This window comes from Oncorhynchus kisutch, linkage group LG26 (genome assembly GCF_002021735.2).
Source record: "Oncorhynchus kisutch isolate 150728-3 linkage group LG26, Okis_V2, whole genome shotgun sequence".
NCBI lineage: Eukaryota > Metazoa > Chordata > Actinopteri > Salmoniformes > Salmonidae > Oncorhynchus > Oncorhynchus kisutch.
The window spans coordinates 24,001,505-24,027,864 of NC_034199.2; the positions used below are offsets into that span (position 1 = coordinate 24,001,505).

Below are 26,360 nucleotides of genomic sequence, written 5' to 3' on the forward strand. Positions count from 1 at the left end.
AGGGTTAAAATTGGCAAAAAACACACACATTTCTTTCCACAGGGCCAGGGAGTGAGACAGGGATGCAGCTTAAGCTCCACCCTCTTCAACATATATGTCAACGAATTGGTGAGGACACTAGAACAGTCTGCAGCACCCGGCCTCACCCTAATAGATCCTGAAGTCAAATGTCTACTGTTTGCTGATGATCTGGTGCTTCTGTCCCCAACCAAGGAGGGCCTCCTTGGAGGGCCTACAGCAGCACCTAGATCTTCTGCACAGATACTGTCAGATCTGACAGTAAATCTCAGTAAGACAAAAATAATGGTGTTACAAAAAAGGTTGTATCTAGACACCGTTGACTTATAGCACACAAAAAATGACATACCTCGGCCTAAACACCACAAGTAATTTCAACAAAGCTGTGAACAATCTGAGAGTCAAGGCAAGAAAGTCCTTCTATGCCATCAAAAAGGAACATAAAATTCGACATACCAATTAGGATCTGGCTAAGAAATACTTGAATCAGTTATAGAACCCATTTCCCTTTACAGTTGTGAGGTCTGGGGTCCACTCACCAACCAAGAAATCACAAAATGGGGCAAACACCAAATTGAGACTGCATGTAGAATTCAGAAAAAAATATCCTCTGTGTACAATGTAAAACACCAAATAATGCATACAGAGCAGAATTAGGCTGATACACGCTAATTATCAAAATCCAGAAAAGGCCGTTAAATTCTACAACCACCTAAAAGGAAGCAATTCCCAAACCTTCCATAACAAAGCCATCACCAACAAAGAAATTAACCTGGAAAAGATCCCTCTAACAAGCTGTTCCTGGGGGTCTGTTCACAAACACAGAACCCACAGAGCCCCAGGACAGCATCAATATTAGACCCCTATTTAAATAATGAGAAATCAAAAAGATAATTACTTGGCACATTCGAAAGAATTTACAAAAAAACTGAGACAACTAGAATCCTATTTGGCACGAAACAGAGAGTATACAGTGACAGAATACCTGGCCACTGTGACTGATCCAATATTAAGGACATATTTGACTATGTACAGACTCAGTGAGCATAGCCTTGCTTTTGAGAAAGGCCGCTGAAGGTAGACCTGGCTTTCAAGAGAAGACAGGCAAAAGGCACACTGCCCACAACATGAGGTGGAAACTAAGCTGCACTTCCTAACCTCATGCAAAATGTAGGACCATATTAGAGACACACATTTCCCTCTGATTACACAGACCCACAAAGAATTAATAAACAAATCACATTTTTCACAACTCCTATATCTGTTGGGTGAAATACCACAGTGTGCCATCACAACAGCAAGATTTGTGACCTGTGGCCACAAGAAAAGGGCAACCAGTGAAGAACAAACACCATTGAAAATACAACCTAAATTTATGTTTATTTATTTTCCCTTTTGTACTTTAACTATTTGCACATTGTTACAACACTTTATTTCACTTCTGTTTATTTTCTATTTCCCTTGGTTTGGCAATGTAAAAATGTGTTTCCCATGCCAATAAAGCCCCTTAAATTGAAATTGAATAGGGAGAGAGAGAGAGTGGGAGGAGAGATAGAGAAGGGGGAGGGAGGGGGGTGCAAGGAGGAGACTGGAGGAGACTGCAGCAAAGCTGATGTAAACAATAGGATGGATAGTGACACAATTACTACTGCGTAGCTCAACCTCCCTCCCCCTCTCTCCCCTCTCCCTCTGCTGTCAAACTGGTGTCAGTGCATAGTGTTGGCCCAGGTTACATGACAGGGGGATGCTGACCTCGCTCAAGCAGCTGCATGTTGGAGGGGTAGGCGGTCTCAACGTCTGTCAGTGAAATGAAGCTGAGGTCCCCAACTTGCAGCACCACTGACAGCAGCATAAACACACTGTCCATCTCCTGATGGAGAGAGAGAGAGAGAGAGAGAGAGAGAGAGAGAGAGAGAGAGAGAGAGAGAGAGAGAGAGAGAGAGAGAGAGAGAGAGAGAGAGAGAGAGAGAGAGAGAGAGAGAGAGAGAGAGAGAGAGAGAGAGATATATGTGGGGGTGTGGAGGGAGAAGGGGAAGGGAGAAGGAGAGAGAGAAGGTTGAGGAGAGGAGAGGTGGGGTGGGGAGAGAATAAGGGAGTTGTTATTCATTTTACTCATGAAGTAGTGAAATCACACATATACTCCAAACCCCTACCCCCTAGTCTCCTCCCAAAGTGTCAACTTCCATCTTTTGAGCTAAAATATGTTCTCCAAACCCCCTATCCCTAAACCTATCCTCTCTCTCCGAACTCCTTATCTAACCTCTTCTCTCTCTCCGATCTCCTTATCTAACCTCTCCTTTCCCCTCCCATCCCCTCTTTATCTCTCCTCCCTCTGTTTCGCCTCTACTCTTCCCCCACCTCTCTCTCAATTCAATTCAATTCAATTCAAGGGGCTTTATTGGCATGGGAAACATATGTTAACATTGCCAAAGCAAGTGAAGTAGATAATATACAAAAGTGAAATAAACAATAAAAATGAACAGTAAATATTACACTGTTGTATTATGTATCTATACAGTGTTCTCTCTCTCGCTCACTATCTTTCTCTCTGTTCTTGAGTAGAGGACACTTACTGGTATCCCCCATTACCCAACTCTGATCCCTCAACCCTCCTGGACAGTTTGCATGTGTGTGTGTTATAGGAGCTGTTATTAGTCTCTGTCTGACACTCTATGCAATGTAGAGAGTCCTACAGTAGGAGAGGAGAAGAAAGAGAGTGGGAGAGAAAGGAGTGATTGAGGTTCTTCATGAGTCATTCCCAATGAGAGCATAGGGAGGCACTGATGGGTAGCCTCTCTCTCATCCCCCCTCTCTCCCCTTCCCTCTCCATGTCAATCGCCCCTTCCCTCTCCATGTCAATCGCCCCTGTCTCTCTCTCTCTCAATTAAATTCAATTCAAGGGGCTTTATTGGCATGGGAAACGTGTTGACATTGCCAAAAGCAAGTGAGGTAGATAATATACAAAAGTGAAATAAACAATAAAAATTAACAGTAAACATTACACATACAGAAGTTTCAAAACAATAAAGACATTACAAATGTCATATTATGTACAGTATATATACAGTGTTGCAACGATGTACTTCTCAGGAAGTACTCTGTCCCCCCCCACCCACCTTCCTCTCCAGGTCAATCTCCCCTGTGTATCTCTCTGCCTGCAAGCACTCTTGCCCCCCATCACCCCTCCCCTCCCCCTCCTACATTATCAGCTGCTGGCTGTGGGAGGGATTAAAAGCTGACTTTCTGGTCACTCAGTGCTGACAGATGCTGACTGCAGCCTATACATAGACTGTGATAATGTGATGAGAACACTCATTCTGTACACACACCAGACAAGGTAGAGCACAGTACAGTCTGTAGATATAGCTAGTATACTAACATGCAGAACCTCACACGACCATCACATGCAAGCATGCTCACAAGCAGGGTGGAAAATGTACTTTTTGGTCTACCAGCCACTGTGGCAGGTAGATCAAATAATATATATATATTTTTACCAATCAAAATATTGTTTTCGCCATAATTACATCAACGTCACAACAAGGAAAAACAGATGATATATTACTTCATTTCATTTTTATCATTTTTATCAACTGCGTATTTTAACCAATGTATGTTAAAATAAATAATTTAGATACAATAGTTAAAACATATAAACAGTTCTACAACTGAACATCAAGAATAAAAAAGTGCCACAGCATAGAGCCCTGCCACAAAATGCTGAGTGATACGGCTTATTTATTATTATAGTTCAGGGCTCTATGCTGACATTTTTAAAAGGCTACATGATGTGCTCCTAAGTAGAAAGGTAGAAGCACACAGATGAACCTAGGAAAACAATTAAAATATTTCTGTGTTTTAATTATAAAAAATTACAAAAAGTTCATGAATAAGCGTTTTTGGGAGTGATCCATGCTCAATCAAGCGCATTCATTAGGTGTGAGAAACATTTTCAGCTGCCCCTTTTAAGGGACGGGCAGTTACCGTGGTAATTTGGGCACTTGCTTTGCTATGTCTTCCTAGCAGCAGACAGTTGCAGCAAACTCAAACTAACATCGAAAAACAATCTAGCGTATAAACAAACTGACGTAACTGGCAAATAAAAAGGAGGACAAAGTCACACTTTAGTAGCCCTTCCTGTCATTTCGATCAACTTAAACATGTGGGCTTTGGATTTTTTTAATGTTCCCAATTGCTCTGGAGAAATAGACGTTCTTAATGTCCAACCCTGCTCACAAGGGACAGTATGTGTACCCACCAGTGGAGGCCGGTGGGAGGAGCTATAGGAGGACGGGCTCATTTTAATGGCTAGAATTGAATAAATGGAGCGGTATCAAACACATCAAACACGTAGAAACCACATGTTTGACTCCATTCCATGAATTCCATTCAGCCAATACAATGAGCCTGTCCTCCTATAGCTCCTCCCTCAGCTTCCTCTGGTACCGACTCACCCTATAGACTCATAGACATAATACACACAGCCATATGTGTGGCAAATGACACATGCAAACTCATGCACGCACACACACACAGTGTGTTACTGTACCAGTTTGTTGAAGCCCAGAGCTCTGAGGGCCTGTTTGATTGCAGTGAGACGGTCTCTACTCTGAGTTGAAGCTGAGGCCACAGGAGGGGAGTCTTCTGCGGGAACACCTGCACTCAGGTACCTTGAAGACACAGACAGAGACCAGTGAGAGACAGCTATCACACTATACACCACAGACATGATCAACTACAGGTTGAGAAGAGCAGCAGGTAACAACACCAGAGAGAGAGTTCACACATTACAGACATACTGCACTGACTAGATATCACTGAGGGACTAAAGAAATAATATTTGACCCTGAAACAAGAAAGCATGTCAAAAGGTCATTTAAAGCATGGTGGTTGAGCAGGTATTCTCACGCTGAGTTATTTGTAACCAGTCACAGCAATCTCCTGCTGAGAAAGCGAGGGAGGGGAGGGGGCGAGAGATGGGGTCCCCAAATGGGCTAGAGTCGGAGGGCTTTTGATCACGCAGTCACAGCATTAAATCAGAGGCTGTAGCGTGCATACCAGGGCTCAAAACCCGCATCTAGGTCACTGGATATCAGACAGGGATGCTATCACACACCACAACACACACACGTACACGCACACTAACACACACACATTTTACAAACTCAGCATGAGACACCATCTCTTCCTCTTGCTAGCAGGTGACTGAGGGGGGTCTCTCACCCAGATTGAACCAGTTTCCTTCCCCAAATGTTAAAACATTTTACAAACTCAGCATATCTTCCTATATTACTGTAATTTGCATGGCCTTATTACCTGTGAGACAGGACATTGTTGAGGTACAGACTTGTGAGAGAGGACGTTGTTGAGGTACAGACTTGTGAGAAAGGATGTTTTTGAGGTACAGGCCTGTGAGACAGGACATTGTTGAGGTACAGGCCTGTGAGACAGGACGTTGCTGAGGTATAGACCTGTGAGACAGGACGTTGTTGAGGTACAGACCTGTGAGACAGGACGTTGTTGAGGTACAGACCTGTGAGACAGGATGTTGTTGAGGTACAGACCTGTGAGACAGGACGTTGTTGAGGTACAGACCTGTCAGACAGGACATTGTTGAGGTACAGACCTGTGAGACAGGACATTGTTGAGGTACAGACCTGTGAGACAGGACGTTGTTGAGGTACAGACCTGTGAGACAGGACGTTGTTGAGATACAGACCTGTGAGACAGGACATTGTTGAGGTACAGACCTGTGAGACAGGACGTTATTGAGGAACAGACCTGTGAGACAGGACGTTGTTGAGATACAGACCTGTGAGACAGGACGTTGTTGAGGTACAGACCTGTGAGACAGGACGTTATTGAGGTACAGACCTGTGAGACAGGACGTTGTTGAGGTACAGACCTGTGAGACAGGACGTTGTTGAGGTGTAGGGCACTCTTCTCTTCAGGCGACAGGCCTTCAGCCATCAGGTAGAAGATGTTGAAGTTGTGTTGCTGACGAGGCAGGTGGACCACCCGGGACTTCTCCAACATGTATGTGTATATCCGCGCTAAACACACACACACACACACACACACACACACACACACACACACACACACACACACACACACAAAATGTAATCCACATAATAACACATGCTCTGTCAATAAACTTTAAACCATATGTAACCAGTAGTGGAGGAACACACCTACTGTAAAAACACCTATATAAACCTACACACACATTGTAATCTTAACAGAGTTATCCATTAAGATACCACTCTCAAGATTCTTAAACCCAGGCCACAGACCAAATTATCAAACCAAAAACCTGAGTGTCCTTAAGTCAAATTCATCTTTCATACACAGCCGTATGAGTAAATCAATTTATCTATTTCAATGTGGTTCTGTAGGAATGACAGAAATTGAAGCCTGACAGGTTTACTCATAGAGTTATACTTCCCTCTGTTGGCCATACATCAAACTGCCTTTTAATTATAAAGAGTACATTGACAGCATGGGCACAGAAAAGAACAATGAGACAGATATTTCATTAGATGTATATATATATATAAATCCGCTTGGCGTTTCCACAATACTAAATATGGTAATATGATAGTGAGCGGAAGCCTAGTAACCGGCAGTGGGAGAAGATGGAAGAAGATTGATTTTGGCCAAAATTCTGTTAATTTTTGTCTTTGATTAAATATTTGATCTCAATACAGTTTCCTGTTCCCAAAACTAGAATCAATTACAACGTTTGTAGATTTTACCCTTTGCCAAAGTTGTAAATAATCACATTATTTTGAAGGAGTGCAAAGGTGAATTGAGTTATTGCACAAGCACACTTCACTGAGTAGGCGTTCCCTAACAGAAGCATGCATGTTGTATGCTAGAACGGGCCAATAGGATCTCACCAGCTCACGCTGGGCTGTGCCCACCTCCTTGCTTGTTCTGCCCACGATGACTCACTTGTTCCCATTGGAAATGACAGGCTGTGGTCTATCTTGGTTTAGTTATAATGTGATTTTCTATGAGGGTGTAGTTAGTGGTGTATTAATCTGAGTAGACATTGAGTAGTGTAGTTAGTAAGTCCCTTTGTTAGTTATAGAACAACCCCCTGAATAAAGTTGTAGTAGTCTGTACCTCTGAGTAGTGTCTTTCTCTTGTCACAGTACTGCAGGCTGAGTAGTTTGATGACGCGACTGGAGTTGTCATTCATGGGAGTCTTGGCATGACCAAACGCCTCCAGGATACAGTTCACCTACAAGCCACCACATAATATATAGAGAGACAGTGTAATATACTGTACAATACAACCATCAATATATCCACTGTCACTTTCTGGGTTGGACATATTCATAATTATTTTTAGAGAATACATTTTTATACAGCTAAGACATGCATTGGTGATGGCATGTTCATAGATACACAATTGTGTTAATGTGAACTAATATACCTAGGTAATTTGATTCACGGAAGTTTTCTGAAGCAGGTGCGTGAGTGTGAATTACCGCCTGCCGCAATGACTTCTGACTGTCGCAATACAACTTCTTTCCACCAGGGGACAATATATCCCCACTGACTGATTGTCACACTCATCTATCTGTCCCTCTGTGCTCTCTAAGTGTTGACCCAGATATGTTATCTCGCACCAACCCATGACTTCATCTGTGTAGATACAGTTCCACTATAGCCAAGCAAGAGCTTTTCTCTCCTCCCTGTTCAACAATGATGTGTACCTCTGAGTTGTTAAGGTCATAACAGAAAGTCTAATGAAAAAGTGCCCGGTTTGTAATAAGGAGCACTGCTAGGACTATCAAATAGCAAGAAAGTGTTCATCTTCAGTCATTCAGTGTAATAATACTCCCCTAGCATGCTAGACAACAAGAAAACCATTAGAATTCGGACAAAATGTCGATGTAAGGTTGAATGCACTGACAGTAGTCCTTGCTCTTACTAAAGGGCTCATTTAATCCACTGCTTCCAGACAAGACTGGTTTAATACAGTATCATTGCAATTGATCACTGCATATAAAACTTTCTCACACAATGTCCTAATCATAATGGCTTTTCATATAATGGTCGCTATGGTCATTTCCTGTCCCATTGTACTCTATGTTCTCCTTCAATGGGTCTCACCAGTATGCTTTGAATCCGCGGCCAGAAACGATCGCTGAGCACCTCTCACTGTCCAAGGTGAGAGGAGTAATAAGAGAATCGACAGCATTTAGATACTATGGCTTCCTCTCGGGGACAAATGGGCCAATCACAAACACAATGGGCTTGTGTCATCATACAGAACCTAGCGATGGCTATCAAGGAAATAAAAGGACTTGTACCAACCTAGGGGTTTTGATGTAAAGGCCAGCGTGCTAACACAGATCATTTGGTCCGCGAATCCATATCTCAAATCACTACACCACAGGGACTCTGTAACAGTGGACTGAACACCCACTGAGCTAGTCTGTCTGTCATGTTCTATTCAACTTCCATTGTCCTCCAAGAGTGGATTCATATTTTTAAGACAACCAGGGCCAGAGTAAACCAGACTCACTTGATTCATCCTGGGCTCAAGAGAGAAGCCTTTGGGGCTGGACCTCACTGCCAGGTGTCTCACTATGTGTTTACAAGCCTCTGTCTTCCCAGAACCACTCTCCCCACTGCAGAAAGAGAGAGAAACACAGAGAGATAGAGAGAGAGGTAGAGATAGAGGCTTGTTAATGTAGTAAGGGTGATTAGACATACGTAGCAAAAGAAAATGACAGATGTGTGTGGCTGTCGGTGTCCATGCAAGGGTGGGAATATCTGTGTCTGTGAGTGTATCCATGTGTGTCAACATTGTGAATGGTCTCAGGTGAATGGGTGTGTTGTGTGGCGTGAGTCATCTGGGTGTAGCCCAGGCTCCTATCTGTCACATCCGTCAAACTCCTCCACCCGCCTGACATCACTCCTCTGGGGTACCATTTCTCTTTCTCATCCCCCCATCCCATTCACAATCTTGCAACTAGTCATTACAATGGTATTGTTTATCAAGTGGACACTATCATAACAACTTAGCCTGTGGTGATAATGCAGGTGCTCTGTTACTTTTTAGAAACATTTTGTAATGAATTTTCTTTCTTTATTCTAGTGAAGGCCACTGAAAGTGAAGACCTATGGACGTTTCTTTGGGTTAGTGGAGATGGCAAGTGGAGCTCATGGTCATATGTACTCTTCATTTAGTTGCCCCTCTAGCATCCACTCACTGGGCATCTCACGGAGGTCATTCAGGTTAGGTTGATCCATTCACTGGCCATCTCACTGAGGTCATTCAGGTTAGGTTGACCCATCTACCTGGCATCTCACTGAGGTCATTCAGGTTAGGTTGACCCATCCACCTGGCATCTCACTGAGGTCATTCAGGTTAGGTTGATCCATCCACCTGGCATCTCACTGAGGTCATTCAGGTTAGGTTGATCCATTCACTGGCCATCTCACTGAGGTCATTCAGGTTAGGTTGACCCATCAACCTGGCATCTCACTAAGGTCATTCAGGTTAGGTTAATCCATCCACCTGGCATCTCACTGATGTCATTCAGGTTAGGTTGATCCACCCACCTGGCATCTCACTGAGGTCATTCAGGTTAGGTTGATGCATCTCACTGAGGTCATTCAGGTTAGGTTAATCCATCCATTGGGCATCTCACTGAGGTCATTCAGGTTAGGTTGATCCATCCATTGGGCATCTCACTGAGGTCATTCAGGTTAGGTTAATCCATCCATTGGGCATCTCACTGAGGTCATTCGGGTTAGGTTGACTGTGGTGAACTACACTCATCTGCTCCATGGGGGACTTAACCTAACAGTTGGACATACTGTAAGATCTGTCTAACTACACAACATGGATACACACACACACACACACACACACACACACACACACACACACACACACACACACACACACACACACACACACACACACACACACACACACACACACACACACACACACACACACACACACACACACACACACACACACACACACACACACACACACACGCAGAGCAGAGACCAGCTACGTTACACAGATGGCAGATGGCTTTAGGACGTAATTTAAGCCCCAACTAATGACAGCACTGTGTGTATTTGTGTGTGTGTGTGTGTGTGTATGTGATTTTGTCCTCTTATTAATGACCCTGCTGAGAGTATGAACACAGCAGTTTACCTCTCTTTTCATTTACAGAGCTTTATTAGAATTTAAGGGTGTTTTGTGCTTCTGAGCATGTGCCCAGGGATCATGTGTACTGAATGTATATGATTGTGTAGGTGTGTGTACCCTGCCCTTGAGGCACCTAACATTTTGACTGCCTCCAGCCCAGTGGAGCATGGAAGACTGCAAATTAGGTGTGTGTGATGAATAGCCAGTGGCCGAAATGCATTAACTTGCTGCCAGATCCGTTGCGACTCAGCATGAACGTTGGTGGAGAGCCGTAACGGGTTTAATTGCAATCAGGAAGCTGCCTCCATCCAGCCAGGCCCCTGAAGCCATTCATTTTTCTGTGATCGTTTAACAGGTCTGGGCCGAGACTAAGGCTCATTAATCTCTCTGGGAGCATTTAACTGACCTGCAGGGGTGGGTTTGAACAAACTGGGCAGTGGTCCTCACTTCACCATTCACCTACTCTAAATCATTTACTGATGCTGAGTTAACAATCTACATTTCCATTTTAGTCATTTAGCAGATGCTCTTATCCAGAGTGACTTACAATTAGTGCATTCATCTAGATGCTACAACAACATATCACACAATAAGTACATTTTCCCTCAACAAAGTATTTATCAGCAAAATCACTGCTAGTGGGAAAAGAGGAGGGGGGGTGTGAAAATGATTTAAGAAACTCTTCAAAGGGGGGCGTGAAAATGATTTAAGAAACTCTTCAAAGGGGGGTGTGAATATTATTTAAGAAACTCTTCAAAGGGGGGCGTGAAAATTATTTAAGAAACTCTTCAAAGAGGGGGGGAATGATTTAAGATAATCATCAAAGAGGGGGGGAATGATTTAAGATAATCATCAAAGAGGGGGGGGGGGGTGATTTAAGATAATCATCAGAGGGGGGGGGGGAATGATTTAAGATAATCATCAAAGAGGGGGGAGGGGGAGGCCATATTGGCATGTATATTGGCATACTCACAGAGGCCATATTGGCATGTATATTGGCATACTCACAGAGGCCATATTGGCATGTATATTGGCATACTCACAGAGGCCATGTGTTTAGTGAGTGTGTGTGTTTGTGTATGTGTATGTGTGTGTGTGTGCACATTTGTGCATCCATTTGAATGTGTGTGTGTTTTTTCTCTTTCTGTGCTTGCGTGTACCTGAGGATGAAGCATTGCGGGCGTCGCTCCTGCAGCATCATGTGGTAGGCCCTCTCTGCTGAGGAGAAGATGTGAGGAGGCAGAGAGGAGCACAGACGCCCTGAAGAACTCAGATACAACTGACTCACCTGACAGAGAGAGAGAGAAAACATAAGTGTCATAATCCTTAACAGTTACAGCCCATTCTTACATGACACACTGACATGCACGCACACACCCGCACGCATGTACGCACACACCACTTGGTTTCATCCTTATACAGATCTAACCTGCGTATACTTTTACAAGTGTGTGTCAGAGGAGACTGGTGGGAGGAGCTATAGGAGGAAGGGCTCAATGAAATGGCTGGAACGCAGTCAAATATGTGGTTTCCATAAGTTTGTGTTTGATACCGTTCCATTCCAGCCATTACAATGAGCCCGTCCTCCTATAGCTCCTCCCACCAGCCTCCTCTGGTGTGTGCGGAACACAGCACTCTGACAAAGTGTGGCTTACAACTCACCAGTCCTGCACTATGGCCACGTAAACCAACAGTCAGAAACAGACAGAGCAATTAGTGGTTAGTTGAAACGGTCTGACTCAGTGTATTGAGGTGGCGTTTTAAAAGGCAGTGTTTCAAAGACTGTTTCATGCTGCTAGTCTACTAGTGTTAAGCTTATCTATTCTCATAGGCTGCACTGTAGAAATATAAAACAGGAGTACACATTGTATGCCATGCCTCGGCCTGTACCACTGACTAAACACATTGATTTAGCAGAACATCAAACAGACTAATAGCTGAATGCTGACACTGGGCTGGACTGTGTCTGACTGACTGAATGCCACTTAGATCAGACGGGCATGGACGCAATGGTGAGAAGGATGGGGGAGAGAGAAAAGGGATGGAGAAAGAGTGGGAGGAAGAGAGGGAAGGGAGGGGCAGGAGCAGGAGCAGAGATAGCTTTGTCTGACTGTTGGAGGACATCTGAAGGACAGAGCAGCGGAGTTTGAGTTTGTGTAAAATACATACAGAGGAGGAAAGCAGAGAAGGAGGGGATGGGCAATGGAAAAAAAGAGAAAATACACACATATGCCACCCTGTCACTTGGTTGCCATACAGAGAACACACACACCTACATGTTGCCCTGAAGCCTTACACAACAGCCATTAAATCCTCCCCCACACCTAGTGTATTATATTTCAAGGGTTTCTGTGGCACCAATCATGTACAGTACAGCGTGGCTTCTCTCCACTCCTGTGCTAGCCTGAGACACATCAAACACTACATACAATGCCCACAAGCTCCCTATCCCAACCCAAGCCAAGCCCCACAAACCCAACCCCTAAACAAACATTACCCAGTCCAGCAAGCCCCAAAAACCCAGCTCCAAATATCACACCACTCTGCCCAGCCCTTGCCACAGTACCAAACTCATCCTCTGATCCCTTTCTCAAGCCAGACTCAATCAAGCCCCAGGCAGTCCCCAACCCCAAACGTCTGCCCCATCACAGAGCAGATGTGAGTGGGATTGGAGGGGAGGAGAGGAAGGGGGTTGTTTTTTGGTGGAAGGGGTAGACAGACATCAGAGGGTAACAGCCTGTTAGCAGCAGCTCACACATGTTGTGACATATGTCTCTCTCACTCTCTCAGGTGGAGTGTGCGTGCGAGGCTTGGGTGTGTGTTAAATTCTGCCAGATTTGAGGTACAGATATGGGGGGAGCGATGGAACTGCCAGGGGAGTCAGGCAGCTGTCCGAAACCAAGCTAGGGGTACCCCACCCCCTCCACACACACACCTCCTAAACCCCCGTTTGATGGGCAAACTCTCAGCTGCCATTAGGGCAGTGGGCTGAGTGATGATTGTCATCTTGTCATATTCTATTTCTTCAGACAGTGAGCACAGATTGTCCCACTGATGTGACTATTCAGCTGTCATTGCTATTGTAGACACACAAGGCATGGTATGGCAAACACACCCCATGTGAGGTACGGCAAACATAGCCTACTATAGGTTAAACCTGTGTCAGAAATAACTAAGAGGGATTACATGTGTACTTTATGTTAAGACTGAAATAGACATGTTTCTGTCAGCGTTAAGTAAATGCACGTCTGATACAGTAAGATGTGGTGGCATTACATAAATGCCTGTCTAGGCTACAGCCCAGCAGATATACAGTGTGTGTGTGTGTGTGTTTTTCTGAACAGGATCTCTCCCTGGCCTAGCTAGTGTATAGTGCAGAGTCAGCCCTCCACTGTATATCACTGACAGGAAGACACTACATTATTAATGGACCACATCAAGGCCCACTTCATCCATTCATAATAAACTAATTATACACACAACAGGAAACTCAATACACACACACACACACCACATACTGTTAACATATTCTCTGTGTTATATTGACAAGATACATTATAGTGTATATACAAATACAAAACATAAAGATACACCCTAGCTAGAGGAAAATAAAGACAAAATGTATGTGTTTGTGTCAGCCTAACCGCTAGAAACAGATGTTCATTTTGGATGTTTGAAAAGGTCCTGATAATGTCGTAGGCACAATTATTTGTAATTTTTTTTAAATCACTGCACTGGGCACAAACTCATGATGCTCGGAGCCGAAGCACTGGCACTGCACTGGGCACAAACTCATGATGCTCGGAGCCGAAGCACTGGCACTGCACTGGGCACAAACTCATGATGCTCGGAGCCGAAGCACACTGCTTTGACTGCTCATACTGTGCTATGGCATTTTTAGAAGCTCCAGCAAATATTGAGAATACTTGATGATACTTAATGGTATGAGGTCAGTTGATTTGCAGTGCCCTCCCCAAACCATCGCCCTAACCTTAACCACTAGGAATGAATGCCTAAACTGTTAACCTTTGAGTTGTTTCTGTTCTAACCCTGTAACCACGTGGAATTAAACCTGTAACCATGCGGAATTAATACATAAAAAATAGACGTTCATCCATAATACAGTGGTTTGCGGATGTATTCATCCCCCTTGGCATTTTTCCTATTTTGTTGGTTTGTAATCATTTGATTTACACAACATTCCTACCACTTTGAAGAGGAAAACTATTTTTTCTTGTGAAACAAACAAGAAATAAGACAACAAAAAAACAGAGAACTTGAGTGTGCATAACTATTCACCCCCCCAAAGTCAATACTTTGTAGAGCCACCTTTTGCAACAATTACAGCTGCAAGTCTCTTGGGGTATGTCTCTGTAAGCTTGGCACATCTAGCCACTGGGATTTTTGCCCATTCTTCAAGGCAAAACTGCTCCAGCTTCAAGTAGGATGGGTTCCGCTGGTGTATAGCAATCTAAGTCACACCACAGATTCTCAATTGGTCTGGGCTTTGACTACGCCATTCCAAGACATTTAAATGTTTCCCCTTAAACCTCTAAAGTGTTGCTTTAGCAGTATGCTTAGGGTCATTGTTGTGCTGGAAGGTGAACTTCTGTCACAGTCTCAAATCTCTGGAAGACTGAAACAGCTTTCCCTCAAGTCCCTGTATTTAGCGCCATCCATCATTCCTTCAATTCAGACCAGTTTCTCAGTCCCTACCGATGAAAGATATTCCCACAGCATGATCCTGCCACCCCCATGGATGGTGTTCTCGGGGTGATGCGAAGTGTTGGGTTTGTGCCAGACATAACGTTTTCCTTGAAGGCCAAAAAGCTACATTTTAGTCTCATCTAACCAGAGTACCTTCTTCCATTTGTTTGGGGAGTCTCCCACATGCCTTTTGGCAAACACCAAACATGTTTGCTTATTTTTTCTTTAAGCAATGGCTTTTTTTCTGGCCCCTCTTCCGTAAAGCCCAGCTCTGTGGAGTGTACGCCTTAAAGTGGTCCTATGGACAGTCTCTTTGTTGCCTCTCTGATTAATGCCCTCCTTGCCTGGTTCATGAGTTTTGGTGGGTGGCCCTCTCTTGGCAGGTTTGTTGTGGTGCCATATTCTTTCCATTTTTTAATAATGGATTTAATGGTGCTCTGTGGGATGTTCAAAGTTTCTGATAAAAAAAAAAATTCAACCCAACCCTGATCTGTACTTCTCCAGAACTTTGTCCCTGACCTGTTTGGAAATCTCCTTGGTCTTCATGTTGCCACTTGCTTGGTTGTGCCCCTTGCTTACTGTTGTTACAGACTCTGGAACAGGTGTATATATACTGAGATCATGTGACACTTATATTGACCACAGGAAGACTTATTTAACTACTTATGTGACTTCTGAAGATAATTGGTTGCAGCAGATCTTATTTAGGGAATTCATAGCAATGAGGTTGAATACATACGCAAGAACAAACCTTTCCGTTTGACATTTTTTGTAATTTTACTTCACCAATTTGGACTATTTTGTGTATGTCCATTACATGAAATCCAAATAAAAATCTATTTAAATTAAAGGTTGTAATGCAACCAAATAGAAAAAACGCCAAGGGGGATGAATACTTTTGCAAGGCACTGTATGTCAAATGTTGAAGGGACACAATGAGATCTTGTTGGTTACTGTATAGTGTGTACTCACCAGTGAAGAGTAAATGGGGAGCTCTTTGTTAGGATTGACCAGGAGGAGAATGTGCCCGATGTAGGTCTGAAAAAAATCACTTGCATTACTTCTTTAACCAAAGAGACATACAGTGAGTGAAATGCATCTCGTTAATAAAATAATGGATTATTACAGTTGAAATAGTGTAATATCAGGGGTATACATCTCATCCTGATCTATTGGCGTTGAGGCATCTTGTCTTGACCTGAAACATGGTCAAACTACCAGCCACTAAACTCCTGGGGTAAACACAGAAGTTCACAAAGCCCCATCCCTTTCATGGAGCCTGAAGGTCAACTTAGCACTAACTAAATCCCTTCCCCAAACACAACGAGGGATGGGAGAGGCCTGTGTCAGCACTAATGCTATGGCAAACATGACAACAAACACCATTATGAGGATAACAAAACTCTTCACAAAAGTATTCTCCCACGCTGCCACAGCGTTGGATATGCTCATTCCCAAATACACGCTCCTGGGGCATGTGTACTCTTTGGCGAACAAGGAAGTGTGATAGAGGTAAGAAAGGCTTTTCTAATGATAACTAAAATTACTAAAACATAGTCAACAATATTACTGTGATGAGCTTCAGGGGTTCACGGGATATGGCTGAGACATATGAATAGAATATGTTGCCAAATAGCGGTCTGCTCGGACATGAGACCCTGTCAACGTTTGAAAAAAAATCGGTGCAACATGTAATCAACTTGACATTTAACGGCGACTAACGCTACAAATCACTTAAAAAACATTACCACCAAAACCCCTTTGAATAAACAGAAATAGCAAAAACTGCATGGAGATAGAGAGGTATTCTTATTCTATTTCAATAGCTATTCCTTCTTCCAACACACAGACCCTGAGGCTGTTTAGATAGGCTACTAACTGCCAAAATCCCTTCCTCTGACTGAGACATACAGTAAACCCTCACCCTTACAGCTACTACTGTACAGTTACAAGCTGCTAGCCCTACCTCCCACACAAATACCCTGAGGTTGGCTAATTGCTAAACGCTAACCTTCTGTCCCCTAGGAGTGCCCTGCTGGGGTTGGATAGGACGTGTTATCACTAAAACGCTAACATGCTGCTTTGCCTATCCTCAGGCCTGGGCTGAAGGTTAATGAGTTTCAAAGTTACCCACACACACTGTTCTAAGGTCAGTTTTGCATTTTAACCTCTAATGGCAGGATTAGATTATTCTAGATCTGTGTCAGGGGGTAACTTTAATGCAAAGCAAGTTAACTGTGACCCTTACACTTAATCACATGCTCTCAATCTCATATAGTAGCATCAAGAACAAACTGAAATTCCACTCCCTCACAACCACCATCAAATCCTCCCAACTGTCATCCATCCCTCCCACAACCCTCTCCAGTCCCTGGGCTTGGCTGTGTACCATCCCTCCATCCCAGCACAAAGCAGCAGGCTGGAGCCCAGTCATCAAAGTCCCAGTCTCTGACCACCCTGCTGGGGAGCATATGGAACATTACAATGGCTTTGTCCTCCCTCTCCTCCATCTCTTCCCTCTCTCCATGGTTTCCTCTCTCTCTCCCTCCTCCACCTCATGCTCCTCTCTCATCCGCCTCCTCTCTCCATGCTCTCTTCCTCCTCTTCTTCCTCCTCCTCCTCCTCGCCCAATATCCTTATCTTTTCCCATCATCTCTTTCTTTCTTTCCCTTCTCCTCATCTCATTCTATCCCCCTCTTCTCTATCCTCTCTCAATCTACCTCCTCCTCTCTTACCTCCCCTCCATATCTAACCAGCCAGTCTCTCCTCCATCTGTAGTTCAGTAACAACAGGCTATTGAAGCCTCTTCACACACAGTGATGAGAATAACCAGGCTGTTCCACATTGATCTGGCTCCTGTCTTTAAACAGCACAGTCTCTCATGCTGAGCTATAGACCAGACAATAGACTCAGGGAGATTGGGACAATGAAAGGTGGTTAGAATGACCAGAAGCCGAAAGGAAAAGGGGTGTACAGTATTTCTTATAAATGCAGTCATGGATTTCTTCCATCGAACCAAACCAGCATTGATTCTCCAAAATAGGAAATGTCTATTTTGTGTATGTATAATGTGGGTGTCGGTGTATCCGTGCATGTCCATGTGGCTCTAGTAGTTACAGTATATTCATCCCCCCAGCCATGACTCAAAGTCTCTGGGCAGCAGACAGTGAGTCTCCTGGGCCACCTTCCAGACACCAGGCCCTGGCCAGAGCTCACACAAATCCATCACACAACAGCCACTATCCCAGAACAGAGAGCTGAGAGGGGGTTGGAAGACTGACTCAAAGAACGTACCACCCCTACAACTCACACTAGCACAGTTACCATTGCCTGGCCTGGCAACAGAGAGACCAAAAACAGGACTCCCTCCCCTGTCCCAGCCATTGCCAAAACCACCCATCTCTGTCACTGGCCTGCTGGGCTGGAGGGTGCTGGTTCGCCTCCCCAGCTCTGAATCTGGGCAGAGTCAAGGGGAAAGACTGCCCATTGTCCAAGCTGACATCTCATACATCACTCCAATTGTATGTCAGGGTGTCCATGTGTGAATGAGTGTGTGTGTGTGTGTGTGTGTGTGTGTGTGTGTGTGTGTGTGTGTGTGTGTGTGTGTGTGTGTGTGTGTGCATGTTTGTGTGCATGTTTGTGTGTGTGTTCTACCTACATAAATCTGGTCATTGCCAAAGCGTTTCTGCATCTCGTAGAGCAGGCTGCTGTTTGTGAGTTCACTGAGAGACGCCAGGTCATCATTAGGCGCTGGAGGCATCAGCTTCACCTGCAACACAACACCGCACAGGTTACCATAGCAACCACACATGGATTTGGTGCATGTGCACACTTTTTCATACTGTACATGTAAACTTTTCTGTAGTAGAGATGTGAAGTATATAGCAGTAGTGCACATATTGAGTGTACACTTAGATGTAGTGCAGATATTGATTGTACTTGCCTGCTCTAGTTTGCTGTAGGGTCCTGTAGGTCCCTCCAGACCGTTGTCCAGTGAGGGTTGTCGGCTCAGCCCCCCTCCCACCTCACTGAACATGGCACACCTCTCCAACAGACTGTCCCTCTTAGCGAGGGACATGGACAGGGGGGTTCTACAGGGTAGGGGTGGGGGTAATAGGATTACTACGGGTATCATTTGCTTTTGAATACTGATATCGAAACACACTTGAACTATAATTAATGCATAATATAGATAAGTGAGGTCATTTGATCATTTGATGAGTTGATAAAAACTCACAGGTTCTTGACGAGGATGGTGTGGTCGTGTGCGCCTCCATCGTAGCGCTCATCTGAAGGTGGCGGGGGGACAGAGGGGTCCTTCAGTCTCTCTACCCAGCATTCCTCTGCTCTCAGCAGCATAGCCATGATGTGGTCCGATGCTGCTATGCCTGGAACCAGGACAGAGAGCAAAGGGGATTCATTTAAGAGAGTAACCACTAAGAGTTAACAATGAGAAAGACTGTTTTCACCTCTCTGTCAGACTGTTACAGATGTATTAGTTGGTAAGCTTTATAAACCGGGTAGTTTGGGTCCTATATGCTAATTGGCTGAAACATTGTAGCCATGTATATCAGACAATATACCACACGTATGACGCAAAAATACTTGTTTACTGCTCAATTAATGTTGGTAATCAGTTTATAATAGCAATAAGACACATCAGAGGTTTGTGGTATTTAAACTTGCTTAAAGAAGCAGTCGGGGATCTTAAAATAAGAACTTCCAAATTCATAACATATTGTACAAATTTGAATTTGTAACATTTCATACAAATTGCACCAAAAAAAGATAACATATCGTAAGCAATGGATGACGTAGTACAGAATTACCAGAGACTCGTTTTGGCTGGTGAACACTGCTTTCAAAATGGCCGGTTGAAATGATACATGACCTCTGGAGCATCACTTTAATTATAGTGGTCAAAAGACATTTAAGTCACTGATGGTTACTTTCAGTACTTTCAATCATATCTAGCTTGCAAACATGTGGAATGTTGCGTAGACATTGACTTTGAACACCAGCCAGTCAACGAGACACATAAAATGTCCTCCAAGATCAATAAGCTTAACATTAACGACAAGTAATATAGACGTATCATCCAAAGTTCTGAATCATTCTAGGCTAATTCACTAAGGGCCTTGTCCTAACCCACTGACCCCACCCCACATCCATATGGATGTGCCTGTGCAGAGTGCAAAGCCCTTGGAGGACCTATCCATCTGAGCTTCAGAGACAGGGGGAGTTAAGATACCCTCAGTCTTTAATGAGGTCTAAAAGGGCACAGGGGAGGAGTACGGCTACTGTATATCTCCTCTTTTATTTCATAGAGAGTGACAACCCCCTAGACACCCATATCTCCCCCCTCTCGCTCTCGCTCTCGCCCCCCTCGCTCACACACACACACACACACACACACACACACACACACACACACACACACACACACACACACACACACACACGTTGCGGGGGGGGGGGGGGGGGGGGGCTTTAAGTGAGAAATATGTGATTCTCTCTGTCTCCCTGTGTTGTCAAATCTATCCCTGAGTTAAGCCTACATGTTAGAATGGACTATAGATTACTGCTAGAGAGTCTGTGTTGTGATTACACCAGGGGATGGGATGGAGAAAGGAGGGGGCCGCAATAGGCCTAAAGTATCTCACACTATGATGGGGAGGTTGGTATGGAGAACATGAGTCTCTCTCCTCTGCTTCCATAATTGAGGTCAACTGATGTTCAATGCTTGAGACAGTCTTTACATTACACACTACAATTGCAAAGTTTCATTAGCCATTCTCTGGGGGTTTCAAAGACATTGCATTTCAACATTGCTGTTGCACTTCTGCTAACACATTTGGTTGCTAAGAAGCAGCTCTTGTAGAATGTTGTCCATAGTAGGACTGGAATGATACCAGTATTGCGATGCACGTTAGTATCGTGGTGGCAAGGAAACAGAACATCAAGCGGATTTCACTTCTTCAGGAAAATAGCCCTAATGTTGGAAACAAACATCATTTATTTATATACCAAGCACACAATATTTTATGTACAGCAGGTTTTTGAGTTTGGCCTGCTTCGTGTTTTTTTTTTTGCCAAATAAAAATGATTGCGATAATGGTATCGTCACAGACCTAGTCCATAGCTGCTCAAAGAACAAAGTCTACTTTCCCTGAGGAGTCTTATATGTGTTGTTCAGCTAGGGAGCCCAGGGCTATAGACAGGTAAGACATAACATCAGTATCAGCAGGAGAGTGTCTGTTAATAGATACGTCTCTGTAGACAGAGAAAATAGAACCTACATGAGCTCTACTGTCTATGTGTTATAGCAAACAGCGACTAGGAGCAAAAGTCTCTCAACTCCTCACACACACACACACACACGTTACAGTCTTATTCTAAAATTTATAAAAATATGTTTTTTTTCTCAGCAATCTATACACAATACCCCATAATGACATCACAATACCCCATAATGACATCACAATACCCCATAATGACAAAGCGAAAACAGTTTTTTAGAAATGTTTGCACATTTATTAAAAATCAAAAACATAAATACCTTATTTACATAAGTATTGAGACACTTTGCTATGAGACTCGAAATTAAACTCAGGTGCATCCTGTTTCCATTGACCATCCTTGAGATGTTTAATTAAAGGTCCCAAAGACCACAGTGACCTCCATCATTCTTAAATGGAAGAAGTTTGGAACCACCAAGACATTTCCTAGAGCTAATTGCCCAGCCAAACTGAGCAATCAGGGAGAAGGGAACCAAGAACCCGATGGCCACTCTGACAGAGCTCCAGAGTTCCTCTGTGGAGATGGGAGAACCTTCCAGAAGGACAACCATCTCTGCAGCATCCCACCAGCAGCATCATGATGTGGTTTTTCAGCGGCAGGGACTGGGAGACTAGTCAAGATCGAGGCAAAGACGAATGGAGCAAAGTACAGAGATATCTTTGATGAAAACCTGCCCCAGAGCACTCAGGACCTCAGACTGGGGCGAAGACTCACCCTCCAACAGGACAACTACCCTAAGCACTCAGCCAAGACAACGCAGAAGTGGCTTCGGGACAAGTCCGTAAATGTCATTGAGTGGCCCAGCCAGAGCCCAGACTTGAGCTTGAGCTCAAACATCCCTGGAGAGACCTAAACAATTGCTGTGCAGTGACGGTCCCCATCCAACCTGACAGAGCTTGAGAGGATCTGCAGAGAAGAATGGGAGAAACTCCCCAAATACATGTGTGCCAAGCTTGTAGCGTCATACCCAAGAAGAATCGAGGCTGTAATCAATGCCAAAGGTGCTTCAACAAAGTACTGAGTTAAGGGTCTGAATACTTGTTGAAATGGTTTTTAAGAAATTATCAAACATGTCTAAACCTGCTTTTGCTTTGTCATTTTGGGATATTTTGTGTAGATTGATGAGGAACAAAAACAATCTAATCCATTTTAGAGTAAGGCCTTAACATAACAAAACGTGGAAAAGGTCAAGGGGTCTGAATCCAAATGCACTGTATAACCTCCACCTCCACCCCCCCCCCCCCCCCACACACACACACACACACACACACACACACATATACATACACATACACACACACACACACACACACACGTGGAAATGAATTGGTTAGATTGTGTGTGTTGGTTCCGTTTTATCAGATCACTAGAACAGTAGGCTAGGCAGACACAGCTCAACTGGACCAATCAAAATACATGTATTTGTTTCAATACCACATGCTTAAATTGAGTATGTATGTCAGTGTGTTATACCTGAGGGCTTGTCTTGGTTGCAGTTCAGGAGAGTTGGGTCTGCTCTGTGCTTCAGCAGCTGGCTAACGATGCTTGTCTGCAGGGAGAGATGGATCAACAGACACACACCTTCATTATTTCAGAGAAAATAAAAATAGACATGGAACTGCATTAGATCACATCTTGCATGCCTTCCTCCCCAAATGTCCTTGCTGTGTTCCATATCTACAAAAACAGTTGTCTGATATGTAGCTGTCATCATCTCCTCTCGCCCCTAGTCTCACCCTTCCGTCTTTCTGCCTCAGATCTCTTTATTTTCCTCTGTTGCCTTATATAGATACTTATTTCACTACAAGCCTATTACTCTTTCCACACATTTCTATGTCTCTATGTCTCTCTCTCTCTCTCTCTCTCTCTCTCTCTCTCTCTCTCTCTCTCTCTCTATCTATCTCTCTCTCTCTCTCTCTCTCTCTCTCCCTCTCTCCCTCTCTCCCTCTCCCTCTCCCTCTCTCTCTGTCTCGCTCTCGCAATTCAATTCAAGGGGCTTTATTGGCATGGGAAACATGTGTTAACATTGTAAACATTACACATACAGAAGTTTCAAAACAATAAAGACATTACAAATGTCATATTATATATATATATATATATATATATATATATATATATACTGTTTATATATAGTGTTGTAACACATGGTTAAAGTACACAAGGGAAAATAAATAAGCATAACTATGGGTTGTATTTACAATGGTGTTTGTTCTTCACTGGTTGCCCTTTTCTTGTGGCAACAGGTCACAAATCTTGCTGCTGTGATGGCACACTGTGAAATTTCACCCAGTAGATATGGGAGTTTATCAAAATTGGATTTGTTTTCAAATTCTTTGTGGATCTGTGTAATCTGAGGGAAATATGTCTCTCTAATATGGTCATACATTGGGCAGGAGGTTAGGAAGTGCAGCTCAGTTTCCACCTCATTTTGTGGGCAGTGAGCACATAGCCTGTCTTCTCTTGAGAGCCAGGTCTGTCTACGGCGGCCTTTCTCAATAGCAAGGCTATGCTCACTAAGTCTGTACACAGTCAAAGCTTTCCTTAAGTTTGTGTCAGTCACAGTGGTCAGGTATTATGCCACTGTGTACTCTCTGTTTGGGGCCAAATAGCATTTCCAATGTGTCAAGTAATTATCTTTTTGTTTTCTCATGATTTGGTTGGGTCTAATTGTGCTGCTGTCCTGGGGCTCTGTGGGGTGTGTTTGTGAACAGAGCCCCAGGACCAACTTGCTTAGGGGACTCTTCTCCAGGTTCATCTCTCTGTAAGTGATGGCTTTGTTATGGAAGGTTTGGGAATCGCTTCCTTTTAGGTGGTTGTAGAATTTAACGGCTCTTTTCTGGATTTTGATAATTAGTAGGTTTCGGCCTAATTCTGCTCTGCATGCATTATTTGGTGTTCTACGTTGTACACGGAGGATGTTTTTGCAGAGTTCTGCATGCACAATTTGGTGTTTGTCCCATTTTGTGAAGTCTTGGTTGGTGAGCGGACCCCAGACCTCAAAACCATAAAAGGCAATGGGCTCTATGATTGATTCAAGTATTTTTTGCCAGATCCTAATTGGTATCCTCTCTCTCTCTCTCTCTCTGTCTCCCTCTCTCTGTCTCCCTCTCTCTCTCTTTCTCTCTCTCTCTGTCTGTCTCGCTCTCTGTCAATTTAAATTATATTCAATTCGAAGAGCTTTATTGGCATGGGAAAGAGATGTTTACATGCCAAAGCAAGTGAAATAGATAATAAACAAAATAAAAAATGAACAGTGAACATTACACTCACAAATGTTCCAAAGGAATAGAAACATTTCAAATGGCTATACTGTACACACTGTACACAGTGTTGTAACGATGTGCAAATAGTTAAAGTACAAAAGGGAAAATAAATAAACATAAATATGGGTTGTATTTATAATGGTGCTTGTTCTTCATTTGTTGCCCTTTTTATTGTGGCAACAGGTAACACATCTTGCTACTGTGTTGGAACACTGTGGCATTTCACCCAATAGATATTGGAGTTGATCTGTCTCTCTCTCTGTCTCTCACAAAGCCTATTAATCCCCCCCCCCCCCCCCCCCAGGGTTGCGACAAGCAACACCTGTGTGATATGTGAGGTTAGAGATGTGTGATCTGTGATTTGAGTATGTGTGTGTTATTTGAAGTAGGTGTAATGTGTGTAATGTGTGTGATGCGTGTAATGTATGTAATGTGGGTAATGTGTGTGATGCGTGCAATGTTTGTAATGTGGGTAATGTGTGTGATGTGTGTAATGTATGTAATGTGGGTAACGTGTGTGATGTGTGTAATGTATGTAATGTGGGTAATGTGTGTGATTGTTGATTTATGGTGAGACATGCCAATGGATGGCATGCCCGAGGCAGCATGTTAGAGATTGTCTGTCAATGCCTGATCCACACACACACGCATACACAAGCAAATCACAATGAGATGTAAATGACTAAGATCACAGACATGGCCATGCATCAGTATGACACTGGTCTGTTTGAGCAGGGGTCCCCAAACTGTGGGGTGTGCCCCCTAGGAACTCAGTCCGGTATCAAACTTACTCTTGAAAGTTGTGATAATATAATGCAAGGTGCAATTTAGAAATTAAGTTGTGCATCATCAGTTCATTTTGTCATGTTCCTCATCATGCTAACATTTTTTTTATTTCATTTTTTTGTTGTTACTGTTGTGAGGGTCAGGTGAAGAAGTTAGCGAACTCCTGTATTAGAGTATGCATCATAGCTCTGTACTATATTGACATGCTGCAGTACATCCTCCTCTACTCCCGCTCTGCACTACTAGAGGTCAGAGGTACATGAGAGTGTGTCTTTTATTAAACACATTACTTATTCTCTCTCTCTCTCTCTCTCTCTCTCTCTCTCTCTCTCTCTCTCTCTCTCTCTCTCTCTCTCTCTCTCTCTCTCTCTCTCTCTCTCTCTCTCTCTCTCTCTCTCTCTCTCTCTCTCTCTCTCTCTCTCTCTCTCTCTCTATATATATATATATATATATATATATAAAATCAATTTTGGAGTACAGTATAAAGAGTGACTCAGCATATTCTACCACAGTGTAACCTATGAACCTGGATTCACATTGGGAACAACACTTTATAAATGCACCCCCATCACGTCACTATCGTCACGGAACCAGGAAAATGTCAGGGAGACGTGAAAGTGAGTGAAGGAGAAACAGAAGCCTAATAAGCAACAGTAATAGGCTACAGTCCATGGGAGTCATTTACCCAGGATAGTGAAATATTAGCCTATTACGTGTGCCAGTGAAATACAGGCTATGATTACATAGGGTTCGCTGAGTTTACTGTATGACAGTATGAGCTAATGTTACTGTGACTAAAGCAAACAGCACCTAGCAACAGTATGACCCGTAAACAACAGAATACTACTGACCTCCGTTCAGTACTAATGGGGAGTAGAGGTGGAATTAAGAGACGCATGAAACACAACTGTACTTATAGGGTACAGTTTTACATCCTTTTGAGTTTTTAATTAGATTACCTAGTCTAATTACATAACCCTGTTACTTTACTTAACCTATAAAACATACTTGTAATATAAAGTGTTGCAGAGATGAGGCTGTTCCCTTCTCTCTGAATGTGCCTGCTGATGCTAGAGTGACAATGATGCAGG

General features: G+C 43.5%; 1 protein-coding gene across 2 annotated transcripts in view; it reads right to left on the minus strand.

Moving 5' to 3' along the window:
- The window catches only part of myo16 (myosin XVI), a 180,704-nt gene that overhangs the window by 85,676 nt on the left and 68,668 nt on the right, over window positions 1-26,360 (minus strand). For both annotated transcript variants that reach the window (XM_031805846.1, XM_031805847.1), the window contains exons 8-18: window positions 22,691-22,766; window positions 19,155-19,305; window positions 18,861-19,008; window positions 18,576-18,686; window positions 15,890-15,955; window positions 11,371-11,498; window positions 8,561-8,666; window positions 7,150-7,267; window positions 5,924-6,071; window positions 4,568-4,688; window positions 1,771-1,888 (exon numbers count right to left, since the gene is read on the minus strand). In XM_031805846.1, the coding sequence (XP_031661706.1) occupies window positions 1,771-1,888; window positions 4,568-4,688; window positions 5,924-6,071; window positions 7,150-7,267; window positions 8,561-8,666; window positions 11,371-11,498; window positions 15,890-15,955; window positions 18,576-18,686; window positions 18,861-19,008; window positions 19,155-19,305; window positions 22,691-22,766 (1,291 nt within the window). The remainder of the gene's footprint in view (window positions 1-1,770; window positions 1,889-4,567; window positions 4,689-5,923; window positions 6,072-7,149; window positions 7,268-8,560; window positions 8,667-11,370; window positions 11,499-15,889; window positions 15,956-18,575; window positions 18,687-18,860; window positions 19,009-19,154; window positions 19,306-22,690; window positions 22,767-26,360) is intronic.